The sequence below is a fragment of the Lagopus muta genome, chromosome 16 (assembly GCF_023343835.1).
Source record: "Lagopus muta isolate bLagMut1 chromosome 16, bLagMut1 primary, whole genome shotgun sequence".
Lineage (NCBI taxonomy): Eukaryota > Metazoa > Chordata > Aves > Galliformes > Phasianidae > Lagopus > Lagopus muta.
Window position 1 is genome coordinate 13909450 of NC_064448.1, and position 27808 is coordinate 13937257.

Sequence of the window (27808 nt, forward strand, 5' to 3'; positions counted from 1 at the left end):
CGCGCACGCGGAGGGCGCGGGCGGTCCCGGCGGCGTGGGGGGCGGCGCGCGGGGGCGGTGGCGCGGCCAATCGGCGCCGCGCTCTCATCGGCGCAAACAGGAGCACAATGGAGCGGGCCGCGGGCGCGCTGCAGCCAAGCTTGGCGCGAGCGGCGCGCGGCTGACGGGCCAGGCCGCCAATGGGCGGCGGCGCGCGGCGGCGGGCAGCCAATGGGCGCGCGGGGGGGGCGTGCCCGGGCGAGGTTCGGGTGTCCTTGCAGGGCGCTGGGCTAAACTTCACCAAATAATGGCTGTTGGCGCCGGGGCTGCCGGGGAGCCATTTTAGGTGAGTTCTGCCCCGAACTTTCGGGTTCGCCCGCGCGGCGCGGCCGGGGACGGCGGCGGGGCGGGGGGTGGCGGCGGCGGCGGGGCGGCGCCAGGGCCGAGAGTGGCGGCGGGCAGCGGCAGGGCCGGGCGGCGGCGGCGGCGGCAGCGGCTCTGGGGGCTCGGGCCGGCCCTGTCACTACGCCGTCCTTGGGGCGCGGGGCCGGGCCGGGCGCGGAGGGGCGCGGGGAGGGGCGGCCCGGGGGGCGGGGGCGCCCCGCGGCATCTTCCGCGCCGCCCTCCCCGCCCCCGGGCCGCGGGGGACCGGCGGGGCCGCGTCGGGGCGCGGCGCGGGGTCGGGGCGCGGCGCGGGGTTCTCCCGGGCGGGGGGCGAAGCGCCGCGGGACGGCGCGGGACGGCGGCGCTGCGGTGCGCGGCGGGGCGCGGGGTCCGCCGGGCGCTGCGGTGACGCTGCGGCCGTGGCACGGAGCGCCGCAGTCCGCCGCCGCCGTCCCCCGCGTCCGTGCGGCTCCGATGACGACGTCGCGGAATTCGCCGCGTTCCTGCCGCTGCTCTTCCCGGCGGGCGGCGCGGATGGCAGGGTGGTGGTGGGGATGGCGGGGTCCGCGGGGTCGGAGCCGCGAGTCGGAAAGAAACGCGCGCAGCCGCAGCGGGGGAAAGCGATGCCGTCCGCCGGGGTCACGGCACAGGGGGCGCCGGGGCTGCCGGCCGCTCGGCCCCCGCACGGCCGGGCTGAGCCGGGAGGCTGGGCTGGGCTGTGCTGTGCCGTGCCAGCCGTCCGCTGGTGTTCCTCCGAACGGTGCCCCAAACCGACGCTAAAAAGCTGTGATGTATTTTCTTCTCTTCCCTCCCCCCACCCTCCCCACTTGAGAATTGCAGCAAATGCTTTTGGACGCAGAGAACACAGGGAGAGGGGGTGGGGGGCTGCAGACCGTTCGCCGTGCTCACATGAAGTTTCCATAGGTGTGTGCTGGCCCCCAGCCCTGCCTGCAGCCAGCTGTGGGTGTCCGTGTCAGATGCAGTTGTTTATCCCTGACCCTTTTGCTTGCAGATCTTTGGCATCTGCTGCCTCTGTCTGTTCAGCTGCTGCGGGGTCGGTGGGGTTATTGCTGTTGCCAGCTGAGCTCCTCATCCTTCCCACAGTGGAAGATGTGTTGGTGCTGAGCTGATGGTGCGGCTGTTGGTGCCTTCGTGCCTCTCCTTGTTTACCTCCTTCATGTGGGAGCACGGCTCTGCTGCTCTGCAGAGGAATTGTTGTTTGGGTCCAGCTGTTGAAGGATGAAGCAATAGCAGCACATTTTTGCTCTGGGAGTAGATTATTCCTGGAGTATAGATAGGTTGTTTCTCTTGAGGCTTCTGGCCTTCAACTGGATTGCTTTTGTGTAGGGCTCCTTCCCCTCTTGTTTAGTGGAAAATTGACTCTTCTTCCATTGTAAAAGCTTAATGCTGCTGTCTGTTTGTTTCTGGAAAGCTAATTCTTCCTATCACCCCTGAATCAGTACAGCTGCCTGGACTTGCGGGTCCTGCCGGAGTGCCAGGTGTGCTGCTGGGTTTTTTCCTCTGCAAAGGCAGGAGACACGAAGCAGCAGTGGGCTGCAGCTCTCTGGGTGCTGCCCCTTTAGCTCTTCTGGCTGTAAAGCTAGTGAGTAGTGGGGCTGCATCCTATCAGAATGTCTGCGGCACCCCGTGTGGCAAAACCGACACTGTGTGTTGTTGTTCATCCAATAAAAGCCAAAGGCAGCAAGAACCTTTGGAGAAAGACTGATCCTTGTGGTTTGTTTTCACTTCAGGAAAGTCTGAAGACCATCCTGTGTCCATGGCTGTTGGTTTCTGTGTGTTGTCTCATTCCTCCAAACAGTGGCGTTGGTCCCTCTGTGGGCTGCAGCCCATTGCTGCAGGTGTGTTACAAATTAACCTGCGTGGATCTGCAGAATGGAGGCAGCTCTTGCACTGCTGCTCGGTGCTTTTGATGTGTGAGGAATGTGCATCTCTTGCTGAAGGTGCCATTAGGTCCCATTATACCCGTTCTTTGTGCTGCTGTCCGGTTGGGCAGCAAAAGCTGACTTCAGTTCCTGTCCCCATGCACTGGTTTCTCATTGGCAGCAGGAGGATGGCTCTGCCTGAGCTCATGGAGCAGCTGGCCTTGGCTATGCCGGCGTTAGCCCCAGTGCTCACTCCTAGTTCGGGAACTGCTGGTCTCCTGTGGCATAGTGAGCTCTCAGAGGAATCTCCTATTTTCCTGACTGCTTTCTGCTGTATTTCATTAACAGGAAGCAAAGCTTTACTGTTGTTTTCCCTTCTAGATGTGCAATCTTGCAGTAATTTTTCAAGATTTACTCTTCCCTGAGATATATTTAGTATTTTCTTCTTAAATGCTTCTCTGAAGACAATAAAGTTTTACAGGTGGATAATAGAAAGCATTCCACATCATTGTTATTTCAGGAAGGGTTTGCACAAGCAGAAGGGCTTTGAGCAAGACAGCAAGGCTGAGCGCAGCCACTGGAGCCGTTGTTTTTTGCATGAGGCTGTGCCATCCTGGCCTGTCTCAGGTTCGTGGAGATAAGAGCACATCTCTTGCTCGTGGGTGTGCAGGAGGAGCTGCTTTGTGGGGGAGGGAGCAGTCTGATCAGGCTCGCACCAGGAGCAAGCCCCTAGTACAGGAATGTGGGCTTGATGTGCTGGGGCTGGAAAGCAGGCACGTGCAGGGAGCTGTAAGGAATCACTGGCAAATGCAGTGGCTGGATGTCACTGGGCTTTGTGGCAGCTGAGCAGGCTCATCCCAGTGGCTCGTGTAAGTAGCAGTGGAAAGGCTCCAGTCTTGTCCCATTCCCTGCTCGGGATGGCATTTGTCACTTTATCCAGGTCTGTGGGACCAGAAGCTGTTGTTGGGAGGCAAGCAAAGCAAGGGTTGAGGTGAGTGATCTGCTCCTGGCTGAGCAGCAAGGCGCAGGCTTGGCGCGGTGGGTTCTCAGCGTCCCAAAAGAATGGGACGACACAACTTCACCCTAGCAATGGTGGCAGTGCAGCAGTGCTGCTGCGCCAGCCTGCAGCCCTGAACTCCAGTGCTCTGCAGGCAGGAGCCAGCAGGGAGCAACGGGGCTGTGGGGAATGGCCCAAACCAACAGCAGGCTGGGAGAAACGTGGTCTGTGGGTGTCTGCCTGTGACACGAGGAGATTCTGATTTTGCTTTCTGTTATCTCAGGCTGGTGCAACATGTTTTCCGTGTGATAGGACAATGCCTTCAACTTTCCCTTATATGGGAAAATCTGGTATGCAGCCTAGTAACCCGCCGATGTGTGGCTATTAATTTTTAGCATTGTTACAGTGGTGGTGGCCGGGCAGCTGAAGCAGCAGGCGATTCTTGGACTGGGGCAGGTCCTGAGGCTGGGCAGGGCTGTTGGGGGAGCACCCTGTGGGTGCTGCAGGAGGGACTGCCCGCAGTGGGGCTCCTGCTGCTGGTGCTGTGCCACTGGTGCTGCTGCAGATGTGCCAGGTTGGCGCCAGGAGGTCGGTGAGGTGCTCTGATTTTCCCCCTGGAGAGGAAGTGTTGCCTTGAGGTTAAGGGGTGCATGCTGTTCCTTGCTGCAGGCTGCTGCCTCTAGGGCATTCCCAGCCTGTAACAAGTACAGATTCTGTTCTAATGAGAGCAAAGCGCTCCTGTCCAGAGGAGAAAGCAAAAAGTGTGGGAACTGAGTGTCTGGTCCCTACTGGTTTGCAGTGCAGGTGCTGGAGGCTGCTCACAGAGGTGTGCTGGGCACGACCAGGGAGCACAGGCATTAACAAGACAAAGAGAGGTGTTGGCTTGGCCATGGGGTGCAACATCACATTTTCCAGCCCTGCTTTCCCTGCGAGGGATGCTGCTCAGTAGCAGTCTGGTGTTGTTATTAACAGCGTGTCTCATCACACACATTGCTTGGGATCCCTCATCCCTGCAGTCCTGCCTTTGCCCTGGCTTTGTGCAGTCCTGCTGCTGCACAAGTATAGGTTGTTTTATCTGCTCAGGCTTTGTTTTGCTTTTCAGCTGTATTTTTACTGATGAGGTTAAGTTTTTGCCTCTTCTGTGCTGAAAGCAGGTGAAAGCGAAACTTGCAGATGCAAGATTTGCAGAAGACTTGTTCTTCCTCAGTGTTTTCCTGAAAGCGTGGGATCTGTGAGCCTGATTTTGCCTGAAGCAGGAGGAGGCAGTGCTGGACAGCCTGGAGGTACCCGGCCCCATGATGTACAGCAGTAGAGCTGTAGGGAGGAGCAAGGTATCTTGTGGGTTCAAATTGCAGTTGGGAAGCTCCTGCACAGAAGCACAGCTCTTGCTAGGAGGACACACAGGAATGTGCTCTGAGAGACCCTGGGGTGAAAGCCTTTGCAGGGAGGTGAGCTGGGCTGCAAAACCTCATGTTGTGCATGGAAAGTGTGCCTTGGATGATGGGAAGGGCTGCAGCTACAGCCCTGAGGATTGCAAAAGCTCTCCTAGGACATGAGAGCCCCCCAGGAGGAATCTCACTTTGTTTGTCTTTGAAGGAAAAAGCAGTAATTGAAGGGCTGGCTACAAGGTGCTGCATGTTAGCAGCTGCTGCTGAGAGATTCGGTGCCTTGGTATTGTCCCAGAAATACGCTTCTGTTGCATGGGCACTGTTGAGTTCCTTTCAAAAAAGTTTCATTTGCTAAAGCACCCATCAGCAGTCATGGAGGTAGGTAGCTAAGGTTTTTTACTTACTTTTCCTTTTTTTACTTTACTTTACTTACTACGTTTGTTTCTGTTTTTCATTTTGTGCTGTAGCCTATGCCCAAGTGCTCCTCTGTAAAGGTGACTCCCAGCATCAGTGGTGTGCTGGTGTGCGTTGTGCAGAACCAAGGGAGATGCCAAGTTACATGAGATGTTCACTTTTTCTTGCCTTGTAGGTAGCAGAAGTATTGCTTCTCCGAGAAGTATTAGTATCTTGCTATTTATATGCATTGAGGAAGAATTAATGTCAGTCCTGGATGCAAGAATAAACGTTAGTGCTTTGCTATGGATGTGCTGTGAAAGCTGGTATTTTTGTGTGAACTGCTGCCTTCTGAAGGATTTGCCTGCCGAGCACCTTTAACCCCAAGTGTTTCATCCTTTTTGGTTGAACTTGCAGTGGAGTTAAAATAAAATGAAGTGTGTAAAATGCTTCTTGATGGAAGATCTCACAGGAGCACTGTTCCTTGGCCACTTCTATATATGTGCATGGTGCATCCCGGCTGCGCCCAGCAGGACGGCGTGGCGGGCAGCCTGCAGCTCCTGCCTGTGTCTGTGTGCTCCTCTGCTGCTGCTCGTGGGCCAAGTCCTGTTCCTCAGAGATCTGTCAGTCCCCGTAGAGTGCCCCTCACCAAGGTATCTGAGCTCTTCCCAGCATGCACTTTCCTGCATGCATAAAGGCAGGATTCTCTTTCAGGGCAGACAGCAGACTGTGCCCCGTTTGTTCTCGGTGTGCAATGCTGCAGGCAGGCTGAATGCAGCACGACCTGTGTGTGTGTGTGGAGAGGCCGAGGTTTGCGGTTCCCCCCGATTCCTGCAGAGGTGGTTACAGATTTGTAGGCTGGGCCCTGTGCCTGCTCCACCTCCTTGCTGGAGGGCAGGACTTTCTGCCTGGCAATAACAGGGCTGGAGCTGGGCCAAGTCCACATCACACTTCTGGAACGAGGAGTGGGCTCCTGGGTCTGGGAGCCAGAGGCAGCAGTGGTCACTGTTGGAGCTGTCACAGCTGTTGTTCCATCCGGAGTGGCCTCTCCTGGAGCCCCCTGGCTACGTGTGGCTCTGTGTGTGTTTGAGGAGTGCAGCTGTGCCCACGTCTGGCAGGGCACAGAGGTCTGGCTCTGCAGGTGCTGCTCCTCAGCTCCTGGCCCGGCTCTGCCAGGTGAAGGGTGATGCTGGGGCTGAGGAGCTCGGGGCCCTGTGCCCAGTTCTGCGTGCTGCTCCTTCTGCCCTGCTCTGGGAGTGCAGAGTCTGTTGGAGCAGCACCACGTTTCTGGGCCTTGTATGCTGCTTTCTCCAGGCACCTCTCAGCCAGGAAATGCAGGAGGTGTGAAGGCCTTGCTAAGATGTCTGCTTCAGGAAAGGGTCAGAAATTAGTTGCTCATCCAGGTACTCGGGGAGAGGAGACCGCATTGATGTGGGCTGGTGAAGGTGGTAAGCGTGGGCTCTGAGGCAAGGCTGTGGGGCCGTGCCACTGTGTCCAGAGGCTTCCTGCCTGCCCTTCATAGTGCTGCATGTCAGAGGTGATGGCAGTCGATGGGCAGAAGGGACAAGAGCGTGGTGGCACTGCAGTGCCACAATGCCACGTATGTGCCAGCTGGCAGGGGTGCTGCCTTCTGCGACTGCGCCCTGGATGAGAGCAGCTCAGCTCCCTGTAGTCCTGTAGCAGCTCTGCTGTGCTGGAAGGAGAGCTGTGCTCAGAGCTCCTGGCTGTGAGTAGAATGAGGAACTACAAATGCAGTGCTCTGCGATGTTTCCAGGGCAAGTGGGCTGTGCTCTTTGTGGGCACATGTGGAACTCCAGCTGGGGCAGGAAGGGGCCAATCAGTGTGTGCTTCTGGTGGTGTTTTACTGGCCATGTGTTTGAGCAGGTCTTCAGTAAGGGGTACTCAAGCGTATAAAGGAATTGTCTGTGGCTGAGGAGGTTTCTATGCCCTGTGCTGCTGAAATCCAGGCACTTGCACGGGAGAGACTGATGAATTTTTTTGGCACTTCTCTCTTCCTCCTGGGCTAGAGTTCCTGGGATGGCGTAAAGGACACAAATGAGAGGAAGCATGGAGATGATTGAGAGGGATGTCAGCTTACAGATGGTGTCTGAACTCTGGAGACTGTTCTTCAAAGTAGATTAAGCTGAGATTGTGAAGAACTTGTATCCCAGAGGGTTATAATTTATAATCAGCTGAATCCCTTGGAGGTAAGCACCAGCTGAGTTACAGCTCTGGCAGGGCAGAGCAGAGCAAAGCAGCTGGAGTGGAGGCGTGGATGCAGGCAGCACAACCTGGAGGATGTTGGCCTTAGGACCGTGGGCAGCCTGGAAGAGTCACTTCAGCTTTGTGCTGGATCAGGAGAGTTTGCTATGTTTTGAATTCTCTCCTTGTTCTTTAAGTACTCGAGAAACAGCCCCGATGCTGCAACATGCAAGTTCTTGGGCCTGTAGAACAGCACATTTGTCTGTTGCTATTGTGGGCTGATGTTTGCCAGTTTCTCTGAGGATGTATGGGCAGACCAGATGCTATGAGCTGTGGGACCTCACTACGGCACGCAGCAAACCCTCAGGCCTTGGCTGTTCAGGACAGCACCTTGCTGGCTTTAGCAGAGTAGCAGGGTGTGGGCAGCCAGCTCCTGCCTGGGTGGGGGCCTGGGGCTGGTGCAGTCTCCTTGAATGTGGCAGCAGCAAGCTAGTAAGTGACGTCTGTGGGCTGTCATGGTGGTGCTGGAGATGTCCTGTGCTAGGAGGTGTTCTCCTGGGGTCATTTCTGCTGCCCTTCCAACCTCTGCCCTCTGTGCAGGAGCACAGACCAAGCTGAGCAGTCTTTATCGCCCGGGTTTTGAGATGTGTGGGATGGGGCTGGCATTAAAGAGGGCTGCTTGCTCACCAAACACTAAGAACAGCTTGCAGGTCTTCAACATGAATTCAGGGCTGCCCTGCTCTGCCCACCACTGCCACAGCTTTCTAGTTCCCAAACCCTGGGACTGCAGTATGAGCCCTTATGCATGGCCTTGTTCTGCACCCTGCCTTTGGAAGGCACAGGGAGAGCTTAAAGCTGGCTGCAGACAGCAGCAAACAGGACTGGGGGCCACCAGCGCTCAGGGCAGGTCTTGGGCATGGAGTTTCAGCTGGAGAAAACTGACAGAAACACCAGGAGGAGCAATCTTCAGAGGGACTGGGCTCTGCAGTGGGCTTGGTGTCAGTGTTTGGAGCTGCTGTGCCATCCCTGCTGGGGGTCTGCACTGCACTGTTAGACGTGCTCTTCATCCATCCACGCAGCTCAGGCTCGAGGGGCATCGAAAGTGCTTGCTAGTCTTCATGGAAGCCCTGCTGCAGAGGCTGATTTTTATCCCAGTTCTACAGTTGGAAAGCAGAGGCACAGAGGGCTCTGATTGCCTTTGAGGAGCAGGCTGCAATGTGGCAAAGCTGCTTTCTGACAGCTTGAGTTTGCTGTGCAGGATGTCAACAACAGCAAGAGTGGAGGATGTCTGCTTTCTGAAATGCCGTCTCATTTTTGACTGGCTGCCTTGGGATAGCTCTTAGGTGTGTGGCTCTGGGGCAGCAGCCTTACCAAGGGTTCTTAGAGCTGTGGCTGTTGAGACCTACTAGGTGAGCTGTCTGTTGCACACCTTCAGCACTAAGAAAGGTGCTGTGAGCTAAATTGTGTGCCTGGTGGCATCTGTACAGGCCCTGTGACCTTGAGGGTGGCCTTGGGCAGCTAACTGAAGCCTGAAGAGTGCTTGGAGTGAAAGATAAAAAGAATGAGGAAAATACATTGAGTGCATGGGCGCTTGTTTCTGCAGAAACCTCTCTGTCTCTCCTGGTAGTTAGAGAGCAGCAGGTGCTGGGCCTGCTGTAAGGAGCCTTTGAAGTGGCCAGCTGGAACCTCAGCCCAAAAATTCAGGCTTTTGCGGTGCTGATGGTAAGACTGGCTCCTCCTGTAGGAGCCAAGCCTGGGATCCCATCTCTGACTGGGGTTACCAGGCCGGCACTTCATGCATTCTTCCAGCATGAAGAGCATGTCCTTGGAGCTGCTACTTTGCCTCTGTCCACCTAAAATTCTATCAGGGCTGTGTTGTCAGGTGTGAGCTTTGACCCTTGGCTTCATGCAGCCTCCTTGGTGGCCTTTTCACATGCCCGTTCCTTGGGCAGGTTTGTGTGCAGTCCCCCAGGAAGCAAGAGGAGATGCCTTCCTGCTGACCAGCCCTGCGGCTGCTGAGCGTGGTGCCAGCTCCTGCAGCACAGGGCACCATGGGCTGCAGTGTGCTGCAGGCTGCTCAGCCACAGCATTTGGAGTAGGAAATGAAATCCTGAGAGCACGATGGAAGAAGTGGATCGGCTCCATGGTCGCTGGCATGTCTGTTCCCTGGGCACGTGATTCGTGTCCTTCCCTTGGCTTGCTGATGGACGTGCCTGGGCCTGTGAATAAGTGGAGGAAAAACATGGTGCTGGTGGCAGAGAAATGTCTAATTACGATTTGGCAGCCAGGGTAGCTTAGGGTTCATTTTGCCTATGTGGTCGCCTGGACTGAATGCCATACCAGTGTTTGTGTTTAATGGGGAGCGAAAGTCTGGAAAATGCTGTGCTTTGTGGTGGGCTTGGGCAGCGTGGTGATAGGAGCTGGAGTGTGGCACCCAGCTGCCTGCAGGCTGCCTGCAGGGAGCTGCATGCCCCGAGCTCCTGGCCCTGGCCGCAGGGCTGGGCAGGCTGCTCCCACTCCCTTCTCTCCCTTGTCTGCACAGGTACAGAGCTGCAGGGCTTAGCTTTTGTTTTATTTTCCTTCTGCTTTTTTGCCCTGCTGATGCTGAGGATTAAAATCCACTGCCAGAGGCTTATGAGCAACTGTGTGGAGTGAGGCTCAGCCAGCTGGTCGGAGGGCACCAACCTCGTCCTGGGAAACCTGACCCACTCCCAGCTGCTTCCCAGTGCCAGGAGCGCAGCTGGCAGCAGGCACGTCCCTGCTCTGAACCACAGGCTGCTCAGAAAGGCACTGAGAGCTGTCGCTCAGTAGCTCCGGTTCCATCTCCCTCGCTTTGGCAGCTGTGTGCTCCTGCGGCTGCTGGCTGCCTGGGCAGTGCTGCTCTGGGCTGTGCTGTGTGCCTCCAGTGAACAAAACCGAGGGGCTTCTGGCAGTTATGCAGCTTTCCTTCCCCTTGTGCTGTTGGTTTCTGTTCGCTGCTATGCTTGCTGGAGTCTCTGCAAACCCTCTGCCCCGTGGCACTGCATGTCTTTGAAGTAATGGCTGAAGGTCATTGTGGTTACAGTCGTGGGTTAGGAGCTGCATTTGAAAACTCTTAAAAGGAGCTCTTGCCATTTTTGCCATGTGAGCTTGATATGAGAGTCATGTAGCACAGCTGGCTGAAGGCTGCACCCACACTGAGTATGCTCCTGCTCACTGTGTGCCAGTGCAGCATCTCGGAGCTGGGGAACTGGCACTGCCCCATGTGGGACATGGCTGCTGCTCCCAGACTAGGGGCTGCTTGGGGGCAGTGTGCTGCTGAACCAGCTTCTTTGGGGATGCTGCTGGGAGCCCTGTGCTGCTGTCAGCGTTGTGTTCCTTCTACCATGGAATGAGGAGGCCATGGCTGTTCCTTGCCTGCCCTGTGGGGTGGGATGGAGCTGGGTGCACTGGGGAGGTGTGGCTGGTAAGACTGTCACATGCATTAGTACTGTTTAATTTCCCCCAACCTTTTCTATTTATTTATTTTTTTTAAGCTAAAATATTCTAAGGACAGAAGGCTGCTGGGAGTGCAGCTCTGCCTGCCCTGGGGCTGGCCATGGTGTGCTGCTCTGCATGCCTGCCTTGGACACGTGTACACGCGTGAGATGTGTTCCCACCTGGCTTCTCTTGCTCTCTACTCTATCCTTTCTCCCCTCAGTGCTCTTCCGTGTGTCCCTGGACAGGCAGGCAGGGTCTGTGCCCCCATCCTGCTGGGGCCCGGGAGCAGCGAGGGGACCTGGGGGCAGCTTTGATGCAAAGCACATTTGGCTGCACAGGAAGGTTGGGATGCTGGAGGGATCTGGATTTCTGCAGCTGCGTGTGCAGAGCTGGGAGGCTGCCTTGCTGTATCCTGTGCTTGGGAAGGAAAAAATGTATGCCAGAGCTGCCTTGCAGCAAACTCGCAGGCTCCCCAGCCCCCTGCCTTGCTGCTGCTGATTCTCTCTCACTAAACTACTGGGTTATTTTTAACTTGGAAGAATTACAACCCAAGATTCGCATTCTCTCCCCCCAGCGGAGGGCTGGAGGCAGGATGTGGGGGAGGCACTGCGGAGGGCTGGGAACGCAGCTCACAGCCCCGCAGGATCTGTGCCATGGGCTCACGCTCTGGCAGCGCTCTGCCTGCTGGGCCCTGCGTGGCGAGACCAAAGACTGCTCCCTGCCTGGGCTCTCAGCATGGCCGATGTGGAGCAGCTGCAGCCGCACAAACAGGTCCTGCTGCAGTGGACTGTGCGGAGTGAGCATGGTGTGGGGCTGCTGCTGCCACAGCCTGCAGACAGGAAGCTCCTGGCAGGGCTGGGCACTGCTGGAGCGTCCTATGGGGAAACTCTTGGGTGCTGAGATGCTGCAGGGTGCTGTGCTGCCCAGCACAGGCGACTCTGCTGGGCCACGCTGAGCTGAGCCTGCTGGAGGCTGGAGGAACTGGAAGAGATGTTGCTCCTTCCCCCTCCCCTAACTCTTAGGGGGTTTTGCAGGTGGGTAATGCATCAGCCCCACATCACTCAGTGAGCTGCCAGGTGAGTGGGAGCCCTCTCTTGTCTGACAGTAGGGAGATGCCTTCACAGAGCCTCTGCTCCAGGCAGCTTGCAGGGATGTAGCAGCTGGGTTTCTCTGGGTAGTACCACAGATCCTTGGGCTGTGAGCTCCCAGAGCCCTACCAGCTGAGACGTGCTTAGGAACAGGGGCAGGTGAGGGAGTGAGAGCCAAACAGGAGCAGGCTGCTCTGAGAGTCCGTCTGTTGGCTCCTTGGTGACTTGGAGAAGGGTGCTGGTCAATCCAAGTGGTGGATGCAGGGCTGTGTAGGTCTGGAACTCTGCTCCTGCTCTGTCTCATGTGAACCCAAAAGTTTCCTCCTGCTGCCCATGTGTGGTGTGAGTATGTTGGGTAGGACAGGTGGCTGCTCCGTGCCTGGGCCTACTTGTCTACTGCAGAGGGCACAGAGTCCTGACCTGTCCTGGCCAGTGTTAGTGTCTCAGCTCTGCAGAGGCGAAAGGCTGAGGCTGCACCTAAAGCCTGACCCGCACATAAAAACAATGTGGGCTGGCTGCAGTCCTTGAGCCCAGTCACTGCTGGCAGGATGGGACCCAGCCCTCCTGGCTCATCTCCTCTTTTCTTCCAAGCTGTGCCCAACCACTGAGGAGATGCACAGTTCTGTGGCAGAACAGAGCTGCTGCTGAACATCAGTGATTTTACAGCACGGCTGTGCCATTCTCATCTCTTCTTTGTCTTGCTGCCTCTACAGCTCGTCCTTCAGGGCTGAGTGCGATGTGCTGTGCCTGTTTGGGATCTGAATTTTCAAGGCATCCTTTTCATAATCAAAGCTGTGGGAGGGAGGAGAGGGAGAATCCACATGATGCTTCGGAAGCGAGGGAGGCTTGCACCCCCCATCTGGTGGGAAATGTCACAGGGATATGCAGGGGTGATGCTTCTCACCGCCTCTGTGGCCATGGCCTTGGGCTGCTGCCTCCTTCTGCTCTGAGCCACTCCACATCATGGGAGCCTGGGGTGTGTTCCAGTGCTGGTTATCTCTAGAAAGTGAAAAGAGGAGGTTTTAGTGGGTGTGTGAGTGTTGCTAGCACCCATGGTGCCTTTCAGGAGGTGCCCTGTGAGCGCTGCCAGCGCCCAGAATCCCGTCTGCTGGCACACTTTGTGCTTCCCTTGTGAGGAGCTGCACACCCCTTTTGCTCTTCTGTCTGAAAAGGATCAACAGTCTCTGGGGACCTGGTGCTTGGGTTGGTTTTTGTTATAACTGCATACATTGTTTCCTGGTTGCAGCTTATTTCTGCAGATAAAAATCTGTTCTCTCTCCCCTTTGAAGTGGGAAACCACCTGCTCTTGCAGGCAGCTGAAAATGGTACTGTGCTGCAGGGATGTGTGTCTAATAAAGCAAAAATTTCTTGTCCATTCTCAATATGGAGCTTTCCTGGGAAAATGCCATTGCTTTCTGTAGACAGTGAGATCTCTGCTTTGTCTGAGTTTGCAGCCCTTGTGGCTGGGGATGGCAGGCACATGGCAGGGCTGTGCCCACACCTGCTGGGGGCAGCTCGGCTCCCTTGGCCACACCACAGGTGTGATTTCCCCACAGGGAATGAAAGTTGTTCTTTGGATAAGTAAGTAAGGATAAAGTAAGGAGTAAAACTTTCTTTCTGGAGTGTCTCTATGGCAGGGGGCAGCTGATGCATCTGCTCCTGGCTTGGTCATTTGACCAGAGGACTCTTAAAGGGATATTGCTGAAAATGTGCAATGTGGGAAGAGAGCTGGAATTCTGAACTTGTGCTTAGCCTGTCTGAAGTTACTGTGGGGCCTGTCCTGGGTGCTGGGTGCTGTGCCAGGGATGTGCCCAGCGGCCAGGACGGGCTGAGGGGTGCTGGGTGTATGTCGGGGAAGCGATGGGGCAGTGCTGTGCTCTGTGTTTCACTGCTCTGGTACTGTTTGCGGCTGTTGGGAATCGAGCCCCATGCTCCTGTGCCATGCGTGTGTCCTGCTGGCACCGTAAGGACTGCTGGGCTGAGCCCTGCTGCTCGATGTGATGTTGTGGGGGCACCTCTGGTGGGCGATGGGTATCCTGGTGATCAGAGGGCTTGCATCCCTTGGTTGGTTGGTTTTGGATGTGCTGTGAGATCAGCTGGAGTTCAGAAGTGAGAGCCCACCAGCAGCCTCCCAGATGAGAGCAACGTGGATGGTGCTGCCTCATCCCCTCGCCTGCTCTTGGAATACATAACCTGTAGGCACAGTCATCTTCTGCTTGTTAACACATGCAGTGTTCTGATCTCGTTGGCTGTGAAGATCATCAGACTTGTGGGCCAGTCTAATTACAGCTCATTCCCACAAGATACACTTTAATATAATTCCATCTTATGTGGTGTTGGTGCTTTGTGTGCTGGAGCTGCTCTGCACAGCTGGAATAATCCTTGTCTAGCTCTCACTGTTTTGCAGTGCAAATCTTTGCAGTGCCTCAGGCTGCCTTTTTTTTGGTAGGGTTTCAGTGCGAATGAATGTTGTTTTTGAGGAAGAAAAAGTCAGAATTTGATACTTTACCTGTCCTTGTAAAAATTCAGCCAGCATCAGCAAAGGATCAGTTTCTGAAAACAAACATTTGATTTAAAAAAAAAAAAGCTGTTTGTTGCTGTGCTCTTATTCCCTTTGAATGAAGGTGGGCAGGATCCTGGTTCTAGGACTGCCTTGTGTTACCCTACATGGAGAAGTCATCTTTTTTTCTGACCCAGCCCTGTTTTCCTGCTGAACTGTACTTGAGGACCCCCCTGGGCATCGCACAGGTGAAACACTTCTCTCTTCCCAGCATTTCAGGAGCCCACAGCTTGCTCTGGCAGCCCACTCCCAGGAGCTGAACAGCAGCTCTTGTCCTGCACTCCTGTCCCTTGGATGTGCCTCTGGAGCCATTTCACAGACTGAAGGCTATTCCCCCCCCCCCCCCCGGGGGGCTCCCAGCAGCCTTTCCCTTTGGCAGCTCCTTTCTTGATCCCAGCCCTGTCCCTCCCTTCTGGAGGAGTGGCAGAGCCTGTGAAGCCATTTCCAGCCCAGAGGTTTCTCCAAGCCCAGCTCTCTTTGCAGCTCCCTCTTGGATTTGGCAGCCCATTTCCAGCCCCTCTCCAGTTGCTTCTCTGTGCTGTCCCTTTCTCTCAGTATTACCCTAACCCTAATTTTAAAGCCAGATCTTTTGAACAGACTGCCATGCCAAAGATTATTCCCAAGCTGTGGTCTCTCGACAGCCCGTTTCCCCTTTCTGTCAGTCTTAGCCATAGCTCTCATTTTCCATCTGAGCACTAGGTGTGAAAACCCGGATGGAAGTTGTCCCAGCCCAGCTCTTTTGGCAGCCCCTTTCCAGCCATATTCCAGCTACAGCTGCAGCTCTGTGTCCCGACCACAGCGCTCACCTTGCTCTCACTTTCCTGCAGGGCAGCAGAAAAGGCTCCATGACCATTGATGTGACAGTCACTTACACCCAGTCCGGCTCTCCTGGTAGCCCCTGCTTTGCTGTTGAAGCCCTAGTCCAGGCTCAGCTGTAAGCTCTATCTTCCGTCATTCAACCTTAACTATTTTGTGGGAAGCTGTTGAGAAGACCCTTGCTCAAGCAAAGCTTTCTGCCAGTGCTGTGCTCCTGGCAGCCCTCAGCTCCCTCTGACAGCTCCTTCCCTTGCTTTCCTACCAGCCCACAGCCCCAGTAGCCCGTCTCCAGCTGAGCTGTAGGGACAGCCTCTGAGTGATTTCCTGGACTGATGCTTTCTCCCAACCCGGCTCTCTTGGCAGCTCCCAGGTACTTTTGCAGCAGCTTTCAGCCCTGCTCCTACTACAGTTCTGCTTTTTTTTTTTTTTTTTTTTTTTTTTTTTTTTTTTTTTTTTTTTTGGACTCTGTGTCATCCTAACCAAATCTCAGGACTGAACATTGGACCAGACCTTCTTTATGAACTGTTTCTGCGAGCCCAGGTCATTCCACAGCCCCCTCCTTTGTTCTGGTGAGTCCTTTCCAGCCTCATTTGCATTGCAGCTTTTGGCTTTCCCTCAGCCCAAAGGTGAATCTTATATCTGAACCTGAGGGCTGAGCAGGGGCTGCTGGAGGGAGGCTTCTCCCAGCTGCCTGCTTGGGCTGTTCCCACTTTACTTTGATGCCTAAAATGCCACATGTATATCTCTGGATATTTCTTTTTTTAAACAAGTCAAAAACCCTTTGTTTCAGAATGGAGTCTCAGAGGGAACTGTGCATTGTGAACTCCTATTTTTCCTCGTGCTCTTGGGGAAATGCAGCTCAGAGCCTTCCCGCATGCAGGGCAATGAAGAATGCCTGTTGTTGTATGAAGGTGCCTCTGTCTGGGTTTGGATCCAGGCTTTGAGTCTGGGTGCTGCTGCTAGCATGCAGCAGGGTCAGGCAGGGCTTCTCCTGTACTGTAACAGCAGCTTGCAGTTCACCTGTCAGTGCTTGTGCAGCCTTCCCTGTAGTGTTCTTTTGGGCTTTTGAGTGCTTCCACAGCCATCCTTGATCGCCTTCTGGGGAGAGCCTCTGCCTGGGGTGCAGCCGGTGCCACTGAGCGAGGAAGAAGCTCCTGAGCTGGCATCATGTGTGGTCATAAAGAATGTCAACAGCTTCATGGGCATGATGGATTTTGCAGCCCGTAAAGCAGTTTTAGAGCTCTCGCGTGGCTATTAGAGGTGACCTGTGCAGGTTTCATGGCAGAGGAGCCAGAAGTGGGTTACAGAGGGTGAGGGGTGCGGGTGCAGGGCTGGTGCTGCCTGTGCTGGGGCCGGGTGCACCGCAGGTGCTCCAGGATGGTAGAGTGGGCACCAGGGGAACAGGATGGGCAAAGGGTTGAATACTTTGTTTTCCTCATGTGAAACTGCAGCATCCTGGGTGTGCTGGAAAATGGTTTCAGAAAAGCAACTCTCTCTTTGAAACACATTCATTTTCTTGAAGAGTGTGGCATGCTGAGAGCTCTCCCTCCTGCCTGTCCGTGGTGGGAGCACAATTGCTGTCCTCTGACCCAGCAAAGTGTACAGAAAGGCAAAGATGGCCCTGGAGTGATCTCCACAGCTGATGGAGCCATTGAAGGAGGCAGCAGCTGAGCTGGGCACAGCACCGTGCTGCCCGTGAGCCTGGTCCCAGCCATGGTGCATCCCTCCTGCTCACAGGAGCTGTGCTGGAGCAGGGGTTGTGCAGGCTCTGTGCAGGCCTTGTTGGAGCGGCCTTTAAGCTCGCTGTCATGTGAGGTGATGAGTATTAGAAATTACTCTTCTGCAGTGAAATGAAGCACCTTCCATGCTGGAAGCAGGGCTGTGGGGTAACGCACAGTGCTGTTGGAGCTTCGTGTGCTGCTGTGCTGCCTCAGGACTTGTGTGGCCTGATGCAGCACGCGGCTTCCCGGCAGACCAGCGCAGCAGAAAAACGCCGCTTAACATGGCTGCAGACCATATGTCCATATATACCAATGTGGTATGCAAATGAAATTCTTACTGAAGAACATTCCTTGTGAGTTTGTTATCCTTCAAGTTTCAAAATGAGACAAAAAAATGTGCTTATTCCATAAAACTGTGGGACTGCTTTGGATGTGGACTTTGAAGCTGCTCTGAAATACATTTGGGCTTACTGAGATCTGTTTGGTGCTGAAGGAGGCCCTGAAGAGCTGCGTCTTCTGACACCAAGGCATCCTGCACTGGAGCACAGTCTCTGCATCCCCAGGATAAAGAAACGCCGCTAAGCCCTCCCAGGTTTGCCCCGCGTGTTTTCAGGCAGCCTCACTGACTCTGTAAGCAACAAATGCACAGTGAAATTGCTGATTGCAAGCAGAGGTTTGCTGCGGAGGTCTGAGTGGAGAAAGGCCTTGTGCCTCATCATTTTCAGCTTCAGATGACTCTGGCTTGTGGCCAGCCTTGCTCTCAGTGCAGCCCCAGGCACACAGCATGGTGCTGGGAGCCGGTGCCTGTGGCTCCTCCTGGCTCTGTGGTGTGGCTGCTGACCAGTTTGGCACAGGATGATGCCAGAGCTGCAACCTCGGTAATTCCACACGGCTCCTACTAACAGAGCTTCTGTTACATGTCTGCTCAAACAACCACGTGCTTCACTTCTCTGGTTCAGAGCTGCTGTAGGAGCCAGAAAGGATGGAGCTGTGGAGCCCTTGCCTGGCAAGTTTTGGCTCACTGGTGGAGTACTGCAGGGCTGAGGTGGGAGCTCCCCAAGGGCGGCAGCACAGAGCAACTGCAGGAGCTGTAGTGGTGCAGTGGGCGCTGCAGAGTGCAGCTCCTACTTCCAAGAGTGCCTGGGTGTTGGTTGGCATCTTTGCTGCTGCATGCGGGAATGGATGTTGGGTACTGCTGAGTACCTGCTGCTCCAGAACATGCCAGCTCTGCTTTGCCCAGGTGCTTCTTATTCTCCTTCTGCAGGCTGGGTGCAGCAGTGTGCATCTCCTAACCGGACATCGAGTCATGTTGCTGCTGCATGTGAGAGTGGAGTGTGTTGCCCAGCCTGTGCATCGGTTGCAGATTGCACTTGGCGATGGGTGCGCGCTTGTGTGTGTTTTGTTTGCCCTGTGTGAGGCTGTCAGCAGATGGTGTTCAGTGGGCAGGAACCTGGGTGTGGAGACATTGTGTGGTAGAAAGTTTGGGAAGGCACTTTGGCAGTTGTGCCAGGATCCCCTCCTGTCATGCAGTGGGACATAGGCAATGGCAATCTGTCTGTCCGTCAGGTGCAGTCCTGGCAGCAGCCCCAGCAACAGTTTTGGCTTTGTCCTAGTGAGTCCTTGTGCTTCCTGGGGCTCTCCCTGCCTGCTGTGGTCTCCTAACGTTGTTTTGTGACTGTGGCAGCACAGATGTGTCAGCATGCTGTCTTGGTGCTGCACGGTGTGTCGCAGCCAAGGCTCTGTGCCCTGCAGGCTGCAGCCCAGGTGCCTTGTGAGTGTTGTGACAGGGTCTAGCCTGGGGCCTCACCCTGTTACCATTGTTGCCTTCTTCTCCAGACCTACCTGAGGCATTTCTGAAATGCGTGTTCAGTTTTCTTCAGTAGCTGTGCACAGTGCAGTGGGTTTTGGAGCAGGGAAGATATGTTTCTTTCTGGCTTTACAAATCTGGGCCATCTCCAGTTCTCCGTGCCTCTGCATTCAGTGTATTTTCAACACTCCTTTTCACTTTTTCCCGGTGCTCATCTTGAGAATCTATTCTCCCGTTTCTAAGGGGCACTGCCATGCGGGGATGTGCTCTGATGGAGCTGTGTGCACGGAGCTGAGAGGTGATCGCTCCCTGTACGAGCCAAAATAGGTTTGTGCTGGCAGATCGGAGCACTGTGTGTGTCTGCAGGATGCTTGGAGCTCGTGAACCTCAGCCTCCGCACTGGGAAAGTCAGTCCTTCAACTGCAGAACAGATCCTGGCCACTCATGTGAGGAGCCCAGAGAGGGGAAGGGCACACGGCCACTGCTTGGTCTTGGGGTGGTGTTGGCTCAGATGTGGAAATTGCCGATCGTGTTTCTGGTTTGTGCACAAATGCTTCAGCTCTTGGAGAGGCATAAGCAGGTGTGCCAGGAAGTGCAGGTGTGATGTGGGGTCAGACTGGTGTAAGGGATGTTGTGCTCTTGCAAAACAATAAGAATAAATACCAGGGAAGATGCTGGTAACCTGATGTGCCCCAAATTGTGTAACTGCAGACGTCTCTGCTCGCAGCAGATACTTTGTAAAGGCTGTGCCACCGCGGGATGGGCTGCTCGCATAGCGGGTCAGCACAGCTCTTGGCGCCGCTTTGCTGCTCTCTTCAGATACAACCGGACAGCTTCGAGCGCCCGGCAGGACCTGCTGTGCTGCGGGAGATGCCTGGCCTGGGGTGGCCATGCCTGCTGGGCTGGCAGCACTGCTGTGACACTCGTGGGCGCAAAAGGCAGAAAAACTTGAGCGCAAAGTGAGAGCTGCCATTTGTGATGGTGGCAGTAAAGCTGAATCTAGTAGCCTGGAGCCCTTAGATGAGGCGTAGTGAGAACATGTTGATCTCCATATGAAAACCGTAAGCTCATTTAGAAAATTGGGCTGCCTCTATTGAGATTAGAGTTTCTCTTTAATCTGCAAATACTTAATTAGCATGGAAATGGCTAGCTAAATGGGGCTGGCAGCGTATACATCCACATGCCAGAGTGGTGGTGCTCCTTGGCAGGTGGTGGTGAAGCTCCAAGGCCAGGCGAGGCGCTCAGGCAGCAGAAACTTTAGAGCACGAGGCCATGCACAGAGGCGGCCCTTACCTCCCCTCCAGTTTCGCCCTGGCGGGTGATGGTGGGTCCATGGGATTGTTACCAAAAACTGTAACCAAGAAAACTCTCCAAACCTAATGATAGTTTAGAAAGCTGAAACTGGATTGTTGCAGTGCTGGGTGCGCGGGGATCTCACCACAAAGCATGCACACCCCAGAGCTAAATCACCCTCATTATGTACATCTAAGTCTCTGAATTTAAGTCTTTGGTATCAGAACATTTGGAACATGTGTCAATGGCAGCTCCCTGGTGTTTGGACTCACATGTGGCTGCTGTGGCTCTGGTCAATGGCCAGCTCACACAGCCAGGAGCGCATCATGCCTGTTGCTGCAGGACCTGCAAGGACCAAGGGGACAGACTCCTGAGTGGGCAGCTCTGAGTGTCAGGAGACCAAGCACTTCTGCTGATGCTGGCAGTGACTTTGCTGGGCTTTTCCTTATGCTGGAAGGGCTTTGCTCTTTGTCAGAACTGATATCTCTGTTAAAGCTGTCTCCTCTGGGACTAATGAGCATCTCAGCTTTGATTTTCCAAGACAGATGTATACACTGGCTTCAGTGCTGTGGAAATCAGCTGGGTGTTTTGTAGGGCTGGTGTTGGGTATCTGCTGAAATCAAAAGCCAGGGCATAGCAGACCTGAGTGTGGGCTTGGGACTGCTCCTGAGTGTGGCATGGGCTTGATCAGCACAGCTCTGTCCTGTGGCTGTGGCCTGTGGGGACAGCACCTGGGCTGTCTCCATGCCAAGGTGCGTGCCCCTCGTGCTTTGCAACATTGGTCACAGAGAAATATTCAGTGTCCCCTCCTGTCCCTGTGCCCATTCAGAGCCTGCCAGCAACAGGCCAGGCCCTTGCCGGCCACTGCTGTGTGCCAGTGCTGCTGGCTGTGGCCAGCACGGGGCTGGGCTGCTGCCATGCTTCCTGCTGCCCTCCGGGTTTGGGGCTGCCTGTGCTCTGCCATGCCATAGTGAGCTGCAGGAGTGCTTTTTGGTGCTAACTTTTCCCTGGGAAAAGTTGCTTGTGGAAACTGTGTACGCATACTGTGCATGCAGCAGAGTCTGCCTGCTCTCTGGGGAAATGAGACATCAGGAATGGGCAGCCCCAAGCAGTGCTGGGGTGATGCTGGAGGGGGGCTGGGCTAGTGGGAGGTCAGGGTTGATAGCAGCAGGGCCCAGCCTCCAGTTGGGCTCTGGAGCAGCGACTGACTATGTGGGCATCTTGCACGTCACTTCCTGGCATCCCCCTGCTCTCATGTTCAGCTGTTGGCACCGCCTGTGTCTAAAGGAAGCTGTACAGAAAGTGGAGATCGTGCTGGTACAAAACTAAGCGTGTCTGATCCGTAATGTATCGTGTTTGTTTTATTTAAATCAAAGAACATGAAGAGCAAGAAGAGAGTGCTAGTGCCTTCAAGAGTTGGAGAGCCCAAATCCATCTTCTGGGCTACCTTGAAAGAAAATCTGTGAAGGAGGAGCTGGGAAGCAGAGCAAGGACTAAAAGCATCTCCAGTCTGGGGATGTAGACCGGTGCAGTTTGATGGTGAAGAGTGGTCAACTGAGAGCGTTGGAGCCTCCTGCAGCTCAGAGGCCTCTGAAAGCTGAACCTATCACAGATTTTAGCATTTCTTGCTCTGAGCAAACCCTTGGGTTGGAGCTGCTCTTTACAGGATTGTTTTGAACTGCAATGGCTGCTCAGCGTGATACTTCTGCCTGAGCCTTCATGGGCAGCTGTGCATGTCTGCCCAGCCTCCTTGTCCTCTGGGCCTTCTGGGCCATGTCTTGGTGGACATATGATTCTGACAGACTTGGCTGTAAGGCACGGAGAATTTCTGTACCATCCTCTCCAGATGTCATCAAAATCCTCCCTGCTCAGCTGGTGGCACTTGGATGCCTTTATTGGCACCAAGCTTGGCTTCCCCATGGTAAATACTGGCCTGGTCTTTGCTGCATAGCCAGGATGGGAGTTGGAAGCCTTTGGTGGTTCTTCCTGGTGTGGCAGGGTTGAGCTGAGGAGTCTGGGAAGGACCAACATCACCACATGGGATTGATCTCCTTGGATGCCTCCCACACTGGGCTCTTGCTCTGGGAGGAGTCCCAGCAGACCAAAGGAGAGCAGTTGCTGTGGGTTTTGGTAATGTCTTTTGCCAGCTTGGAGCCTGTGCTGGGCAGGAAGGCTCAGCATGGGTGAGGGGAAGGATCAATGGTCTGTGGTGAGCCTGTGTGCCGTACTGTGTGGAATGGGGTTTGTGCTATATGGGAGGCAAATGAGACACATGCTTGTGGAATTTGTGTCTTAAATGCTTGTCAAATGTTTCTGGGCTCCTTGGCTCCCATTCCTGGTGCTGTGGGAGCAGACAACTGCTGGCCCTTCAGCAATGTCTGCTGGAGTGGGGGCTCCCACAAGGCCTGTCAGCTTTGTTGGAGCACCGTGGAAAGGCTGTGTTGGGAGGATGTAGAGCTGAAACTACGCTGTGTCCCCTTGACTGTCCCCATGGTGAGCAGCTCCAATCCAGGGAGAGCAACATGGAACTCAGGTGTGCTTCCTGCCTGCCCCCAGCCGTGGGAACAAAGGAGCAGCCCTGGCCCCCAGGCTTGCTGGGCTCCTGTATCCTCTCCAGGATTTCATGCTCCCTTCAGTGCAGCTTGGCACAGCCAGTTGGTTTGCTGCTTTGCTTTGCTGCTGCAGAGCTGGCAGCATCTGGCAGGTCTCTCAGGGCCTGGTGTGGGGTTTGGGTGGTGGTGGTGGTGGGGTATGGGGCAATTCTGCAAGTTCCAGGTGCTCCAATTTGTGCTGGGACTTGAGAGTGAGGCTGGGTTTGTGTAGCACTGAGTGTTGCACAGGGTTGTGTGGCCGTTTCACTGCTGCCTTACTGCTCTAAGTGGAACTGGGGTTTGCGCAGCCTCTTAGGGGGGTGATGTGGAAGATTTTGAGTGCCTTGGGATCACCAGTCTTTTTATTGTCAATTTGTTGTTGTATTGTGTCTTACAGAAATAACATTCATCCCTGATTTGATGATAATGAAAATACAGAAAAAAGACAAGCAGGTTTGTGACCCTCTCTCCTTCTCCTAACTCAGCTGGTGAGGCATCGGGAGCTTGTGCTGTATGGTATTGCAGTGGATGTGTGGTGGGAAGGGGACGAGAGAGAGATTGCTGCACTTCCAGCAACGGCCACAGCTCAGGATGCTGAAATTTGACCAGAGCTGCAGCCTAGAGTGGATAAATCTTACTTGGGTGATTAGGCACAAAAGGATTTGTGTTCATTGATGTAAATGCTCTTGGTTTGGTCCTGGTCCCTGTGTAGAAGCAGCCCTTCTTTCCTCCCAAGTCACTAGTTCTGGTTCTTATTTGAATCTCATCACGCATATATTACAGAAATGCATGTTTGCTGTGATTGCTGCTAATAACGTAATGCCCCAGGGCTGACGCTACTAGGGAGGCTGGGGACCAGCACATCTGCAGTGCTGCAAGAGCTTGGCCAGCAAATCTTTCCTTGCTCAGAAATAATCCCATCCCACTGAGCTGCCATTTCCGAATTGCTGCATCAGAGCGTCACTACCTGCTGGTCCCAGAGGAGATTTATTAGCCAGCAGTCTTTGTATTAACTGTGCACACAGGAGAACCTGACCATCGGTGCTCTGGGAAGAGGAAGGGACCTGTTACAGCAGACGGCCAGCAGGGTTGAAATATGGCTGGGGCTGTAGAACAGCCCACTCTACTCTGAGCTTTTTTGTGCCTGTGATGCTTTAATGGGAAACCACGAAGCTGAACACTGAGCTGAGGGACGGATCTGCTGAAGAGCACCAACTGGTGCTGCTCCTGCTGTGGAGCAGAGCTCGGTGCTGCTCAGGGTCATGCTTTGCTACTGTGGCAGATTGGCAGGGAGGAGGAAGGGGGAAGGATTTGGAAAAAGTGTGTGGCCATGATACGAGGTAGTGGCTTGTGGAGATGTGTGTGTGCAGTAGGCTGGTATGGCAAGGAGTTTAATGACTGCATGTCCCAAAGGTGCTGTGAGGGGGCAGAGCCAGCCTCAAGCTGAGGGTGGGAGCACAGCAGGACTGGGCTCTGCTGCCTGATGGGGCCTTGGGGCACGCTTATGTGAGACCCGTCTGCCAGGTAGGAAATTCCCACACTTGTGTAGCAGCTTTGACTGCTCTGTAAATGGGATTGCTGAAATGATGTGGGGTTTGAACGCTGTAAAACCATCCTCCTCCCACATTTGGAGGTTTTTAAATAGCTCAGTTGTCAGTGCTTTGTGCAGCTGTCCCTGCAGATCAAGTCTGGGAGGGAGATGAAGGCAAAATAGCATGAGGAAGAAGATGTAGGGTCGAGCCGTCCATCTCCTGTGCTCTGAACCAGCAGCAGCAGCATGGGACATTCCTTACAGTGTCACGGAGCGTGCTGCAGCATTCCCCAGCTCATCAGTTCCACAGGAGCAGTGCGGGGACATCCCCTTCCTTGAGGGGTCTGTGCAGCACTAACAGCTGCCAGGGTGAGCCCTATGTGTGGGACGAACCTGCCGCTCACCTGCGGGATTTTGGCTGGGCTGTCACCCTGCAGGCGGCTGTTTGGGGCCGCAGGGAGCTGCAGGAGTTGGCAGAGTGCTCGGCACCCTTTGTGTTGGTGATAGATGCTGGGAGAGCTGTTGGCTTCCTTTGAAGTGGGTTTTGGATGTGCCTTCTGCAGGCCTGGCAGGACAGCTCCAGCCGAGAGACCCTGCTTGGCGATCAGGGCCTGCCTTGGTGTGACTCTTCTTCCTTAGCAGTGCCTGAAATTCTGGGGGTTTGTCACCAGGCTGTGACTAACTTGTGAAACAGGTTACCTCCCTCCTGACTGGTAGTGCAGCATGCTGGAGTATCTCGTCCATTGGCAGAGCAGGAGAAGCAGCAGGCCGTGGCACTCACACCTGCAGCACTGCATCCAGCCCTGGGGCTGCCGTTACAAGAAGGACGCAGAGCTGCTGGAGCAGGTCCAGAGGAGGCCACAGAGGTGCTCAGAGGCTGGAGCACCTCTGCTATGGAGAGGCTGAGGGAGCTGGGGGTGTTTGCCTGGAGAAGAGAGGGCTCTGGGAAGACCACCGTGCGGCCTTCCAGTACTTGAAGAGAGCTTATAAAAGCTCCATCTCCAACCTGTTTGCACAGTCTGATAGTGATGAGACAAGGGGGGTGGCCTTAAACTAAAAGAGGGGAGATTTAGGTCAGGTGTGAAGAGGAAGCTCCTTACCCAGAAGTGGCGAGGCCCTGGCTCTGCTGCCCAGAGAAGTTGGGGATGCCCTATCCCTGCATGTGCCCAAGGCCATGGCTGGGTCCTGGGCAGCATGAACTGGTGGGGGGCAGCCAGCCCACAGCTGGGGTCTGTGAGGGCCATTCCCACCCAGATATGCTGGGATTCTGTGATTTCCTCTGAGGTTCAGTGGCTGTGGCAGCTCCATCCAAGCCTGGGCTGTGCTCCCTGCAGTGCCCTGCTCCCTGGGCACCAAGGGCCCTGCTTACTTTCTGCCATGTTAGCAGGGACTGCTCCTACTAATTTTTGCCAAGCTCTGACTTGTTGAATAACCTGGCAGATACTGAGCTAAGATGTATCCAGTGGTGCCTGTAAATCACTACAGGTGTGGTGGAAATGGCCCTGTACTGCTTGGAGCAGCATGTGTCTGTGCCTCCTGCGTGCCTTAGGAGTTCTTCTGGTTTGAGCCCAGGTGTGCAGGGGAGGCTGTGGGGGCAGCTGGGAACAGCCTGGTACTGGAGACCACAGCCTGGAGGCTCTGCTTTGCTTTTGATTCCAGTACTCCCTGCTTTCCCCTGGATGCTATGGGTCTTTTTTATTAAACTTTGATGTTTCCCCTACTGCAGACAATGTCAAGAGCCATTAACAGAGCTCACCTGATGACAGCAGGACATCGTGCAGGGGCTGGGGAACCCTGTGAGTGTTTGTGGTTCAGTCCCAACCTGTGTTCCTAGGCTCCTGCCATTGCCTCAGGTGAGTGGGGAGCAGTGGGGATGCCCTGCTCCTCCCGCCAGCCCCCACGGCCCCCACCCTGAGGTGCTCACCCCACTGCTGCACATGACTCCCTGCAGGGCCCACGGCTGCTGCCTCCCCGTGCCCATTGCTTGTGCTGGCTGTGCTTCCCGGCCGAAGGCTGTGGCTCACAGAATGCCTTGGGAACAGAGCCAGCCTCCACCTCCGTCACGCTCATCCCGTGCCGGCTGCGGAGCCTGCTCAGAGACATGACAGAGGGTGGCACTTTGGTATTTTTAGCTTCTGCTGCATTGCATTAAGAGCTGGGAACAAGGGGTGTGGACAGTCGGCGAGAGGATGCACCAGGCTGTGCTGTGCCGCCAGTGGGACTGCAGCTGCTAACAAGAATGGCTTGACAGCCTGTGGAAATGCTGCATGTGGGAAAAGCTGCCTTCTGGACCCCTCTGGTGCCCTGTGACTGGCCATGGGGACAGGTGGGCAGAGCTGAGCACGGGGCCCATTGGCTGGGTGCCATTGGTACTGCAGGGAGAGGCAGCTGGTAGGGGTGTGGATCAGCCCCTTGGTATTGAGCTCTGCTTTAGGAAACCTGTGCTGGACCCTTTTGTCATGGTCCCTGTTGATGCTCCCTGTGTAGGACAGGTCTCTGCAAGGTCCAAGCCAGACCTGGGGGGTACCCCCGTGTTCTTCTCCTGGAGGCTGCAGAAAAAGGGCACTGAATCGTGCTGGGGTTTACAGGGCACTGGAAACAAAGGACAGCGTGTGGCACAGCTCCTGCTGCTGGCTGCAGTCCCATATCCTGCAGGAGCACGCTGTGTGGGTGCCATCTAACCAAGGGAGCTGTGGGAGATGCCCTGGAGAAGGGCTGGGGAGGTTCTCTGCTTGGTGCCCACCGCTGCCTCCCTCAGGGCTGTGCATGAGGGGGGCCCAGTCCAGCTGCTGCCATGGGCCTGGATCCTCTGCTCCCTGTGCAGGTGCTGGGCTGGCAGTGGGTGCGTACCAGCTGTGCCCCCTTGCCCATCCTCACAATGCTGGGCCATGGGTAGCCCCACTGCTGCCCCTCTGTCGTGCTGCTTTCCCTCAAGTCCTGAGTGAAATCAGGGGAGTCGAGTCAAGCTGTGGCTCCTAATGAAATAAACTGATTTCAAGTTAAGGAAATGCACCATTAAGGCCCATCCTGACCTTGGCTATGCCCTCTTATGGGGTTATGCAATTATGAGTGCTCTCCGTTAGCCCTTACAGCTCTCTGGGAGGATTTAAGCACTTCTTTGTTTCTGACTTTGTCAGAATGTAGGAGAAGACTGTGTGCTGCTGCTGGGGGAATTCCCTCCATCAAATGTGATTTGTGAAAGGTTCAGCTGGAAATTAATAAAAAAAAGTGTCCAAACTATACACAGAAGTGTATCCAGAAAGTGTAAAATCATTGAAATCATTGCAATCCTCACCAGTAAAAAAGCAAAGAAAAACAAAAACAACATGGAGAAATAATTGAAAGGGACAGTCCTGAAGATAAACGAGGTGCAGGGAAACAGGAAAAGGGGGAGGGGTGCTGGGGGAAGTTCTGTACTTCCCCTTCCCCTCCAAAATATCCCAGGAGGAAACAGCAGAGCTCACCTGGTCACTCAGCTACAAAAGATGTTTGGAGGGCTGTTGAGTATAATAAGATGATTTTTTTTAATTTTTTTTTTTTAATTAAAAAATTGTAGTGAGAAAAAGGGCACATACTGGGAATTTAAAATAAACCCATAACAAGGCAGGGCTAAAAATATTTTTAAGGGTTGCTTGCTAAAAGCATGAATTCTGATAATAAGTTCTTTGAATATCTCAAGACCACGGTGTCCTTAGGAGCTGTGCTTGGAGAGCAGC

At 54.8% G+C, this 27808-nt stretch overlaps 1 protein-coding gene across 11 annotated transcripts in view; it reads left to right on the forward strand.

The window, feature by feature from the left end:
- Positions 1–202: 202 nt before the first annotated feature.
- The window catches only part of CHD6 (chromodomain helicase DNA binding protein 6), a 74685-nt gene continuing 47079 nt past the window's right edge, over positions 203–27808 (forward strand). For 4 of the 11 annotated variants that reach the window (XM_048963077.1, XM_048963072.1, XM_048963078.1 and 1 more), the window contains exons 1-2: positions 15763–22503; positions 22959–23014. In XM_048963077.1, the coding sequence (XP_048819034.1) occupies positions 22170–22503; positions 22959–23014 (390 nt within the window). In that variant the 5' untranslated portion in view covers positions 15763–22169. Of the gene's footprint in view, positions 326–15761; positions 22504–22958; positions 23015–27808 lie in introns of those variants that run through there. The other 7 variants (XM_048963071.1, XM_048963073.1, XM_048963074.1 and 4 more) reach the window with 5 other exon arrangements.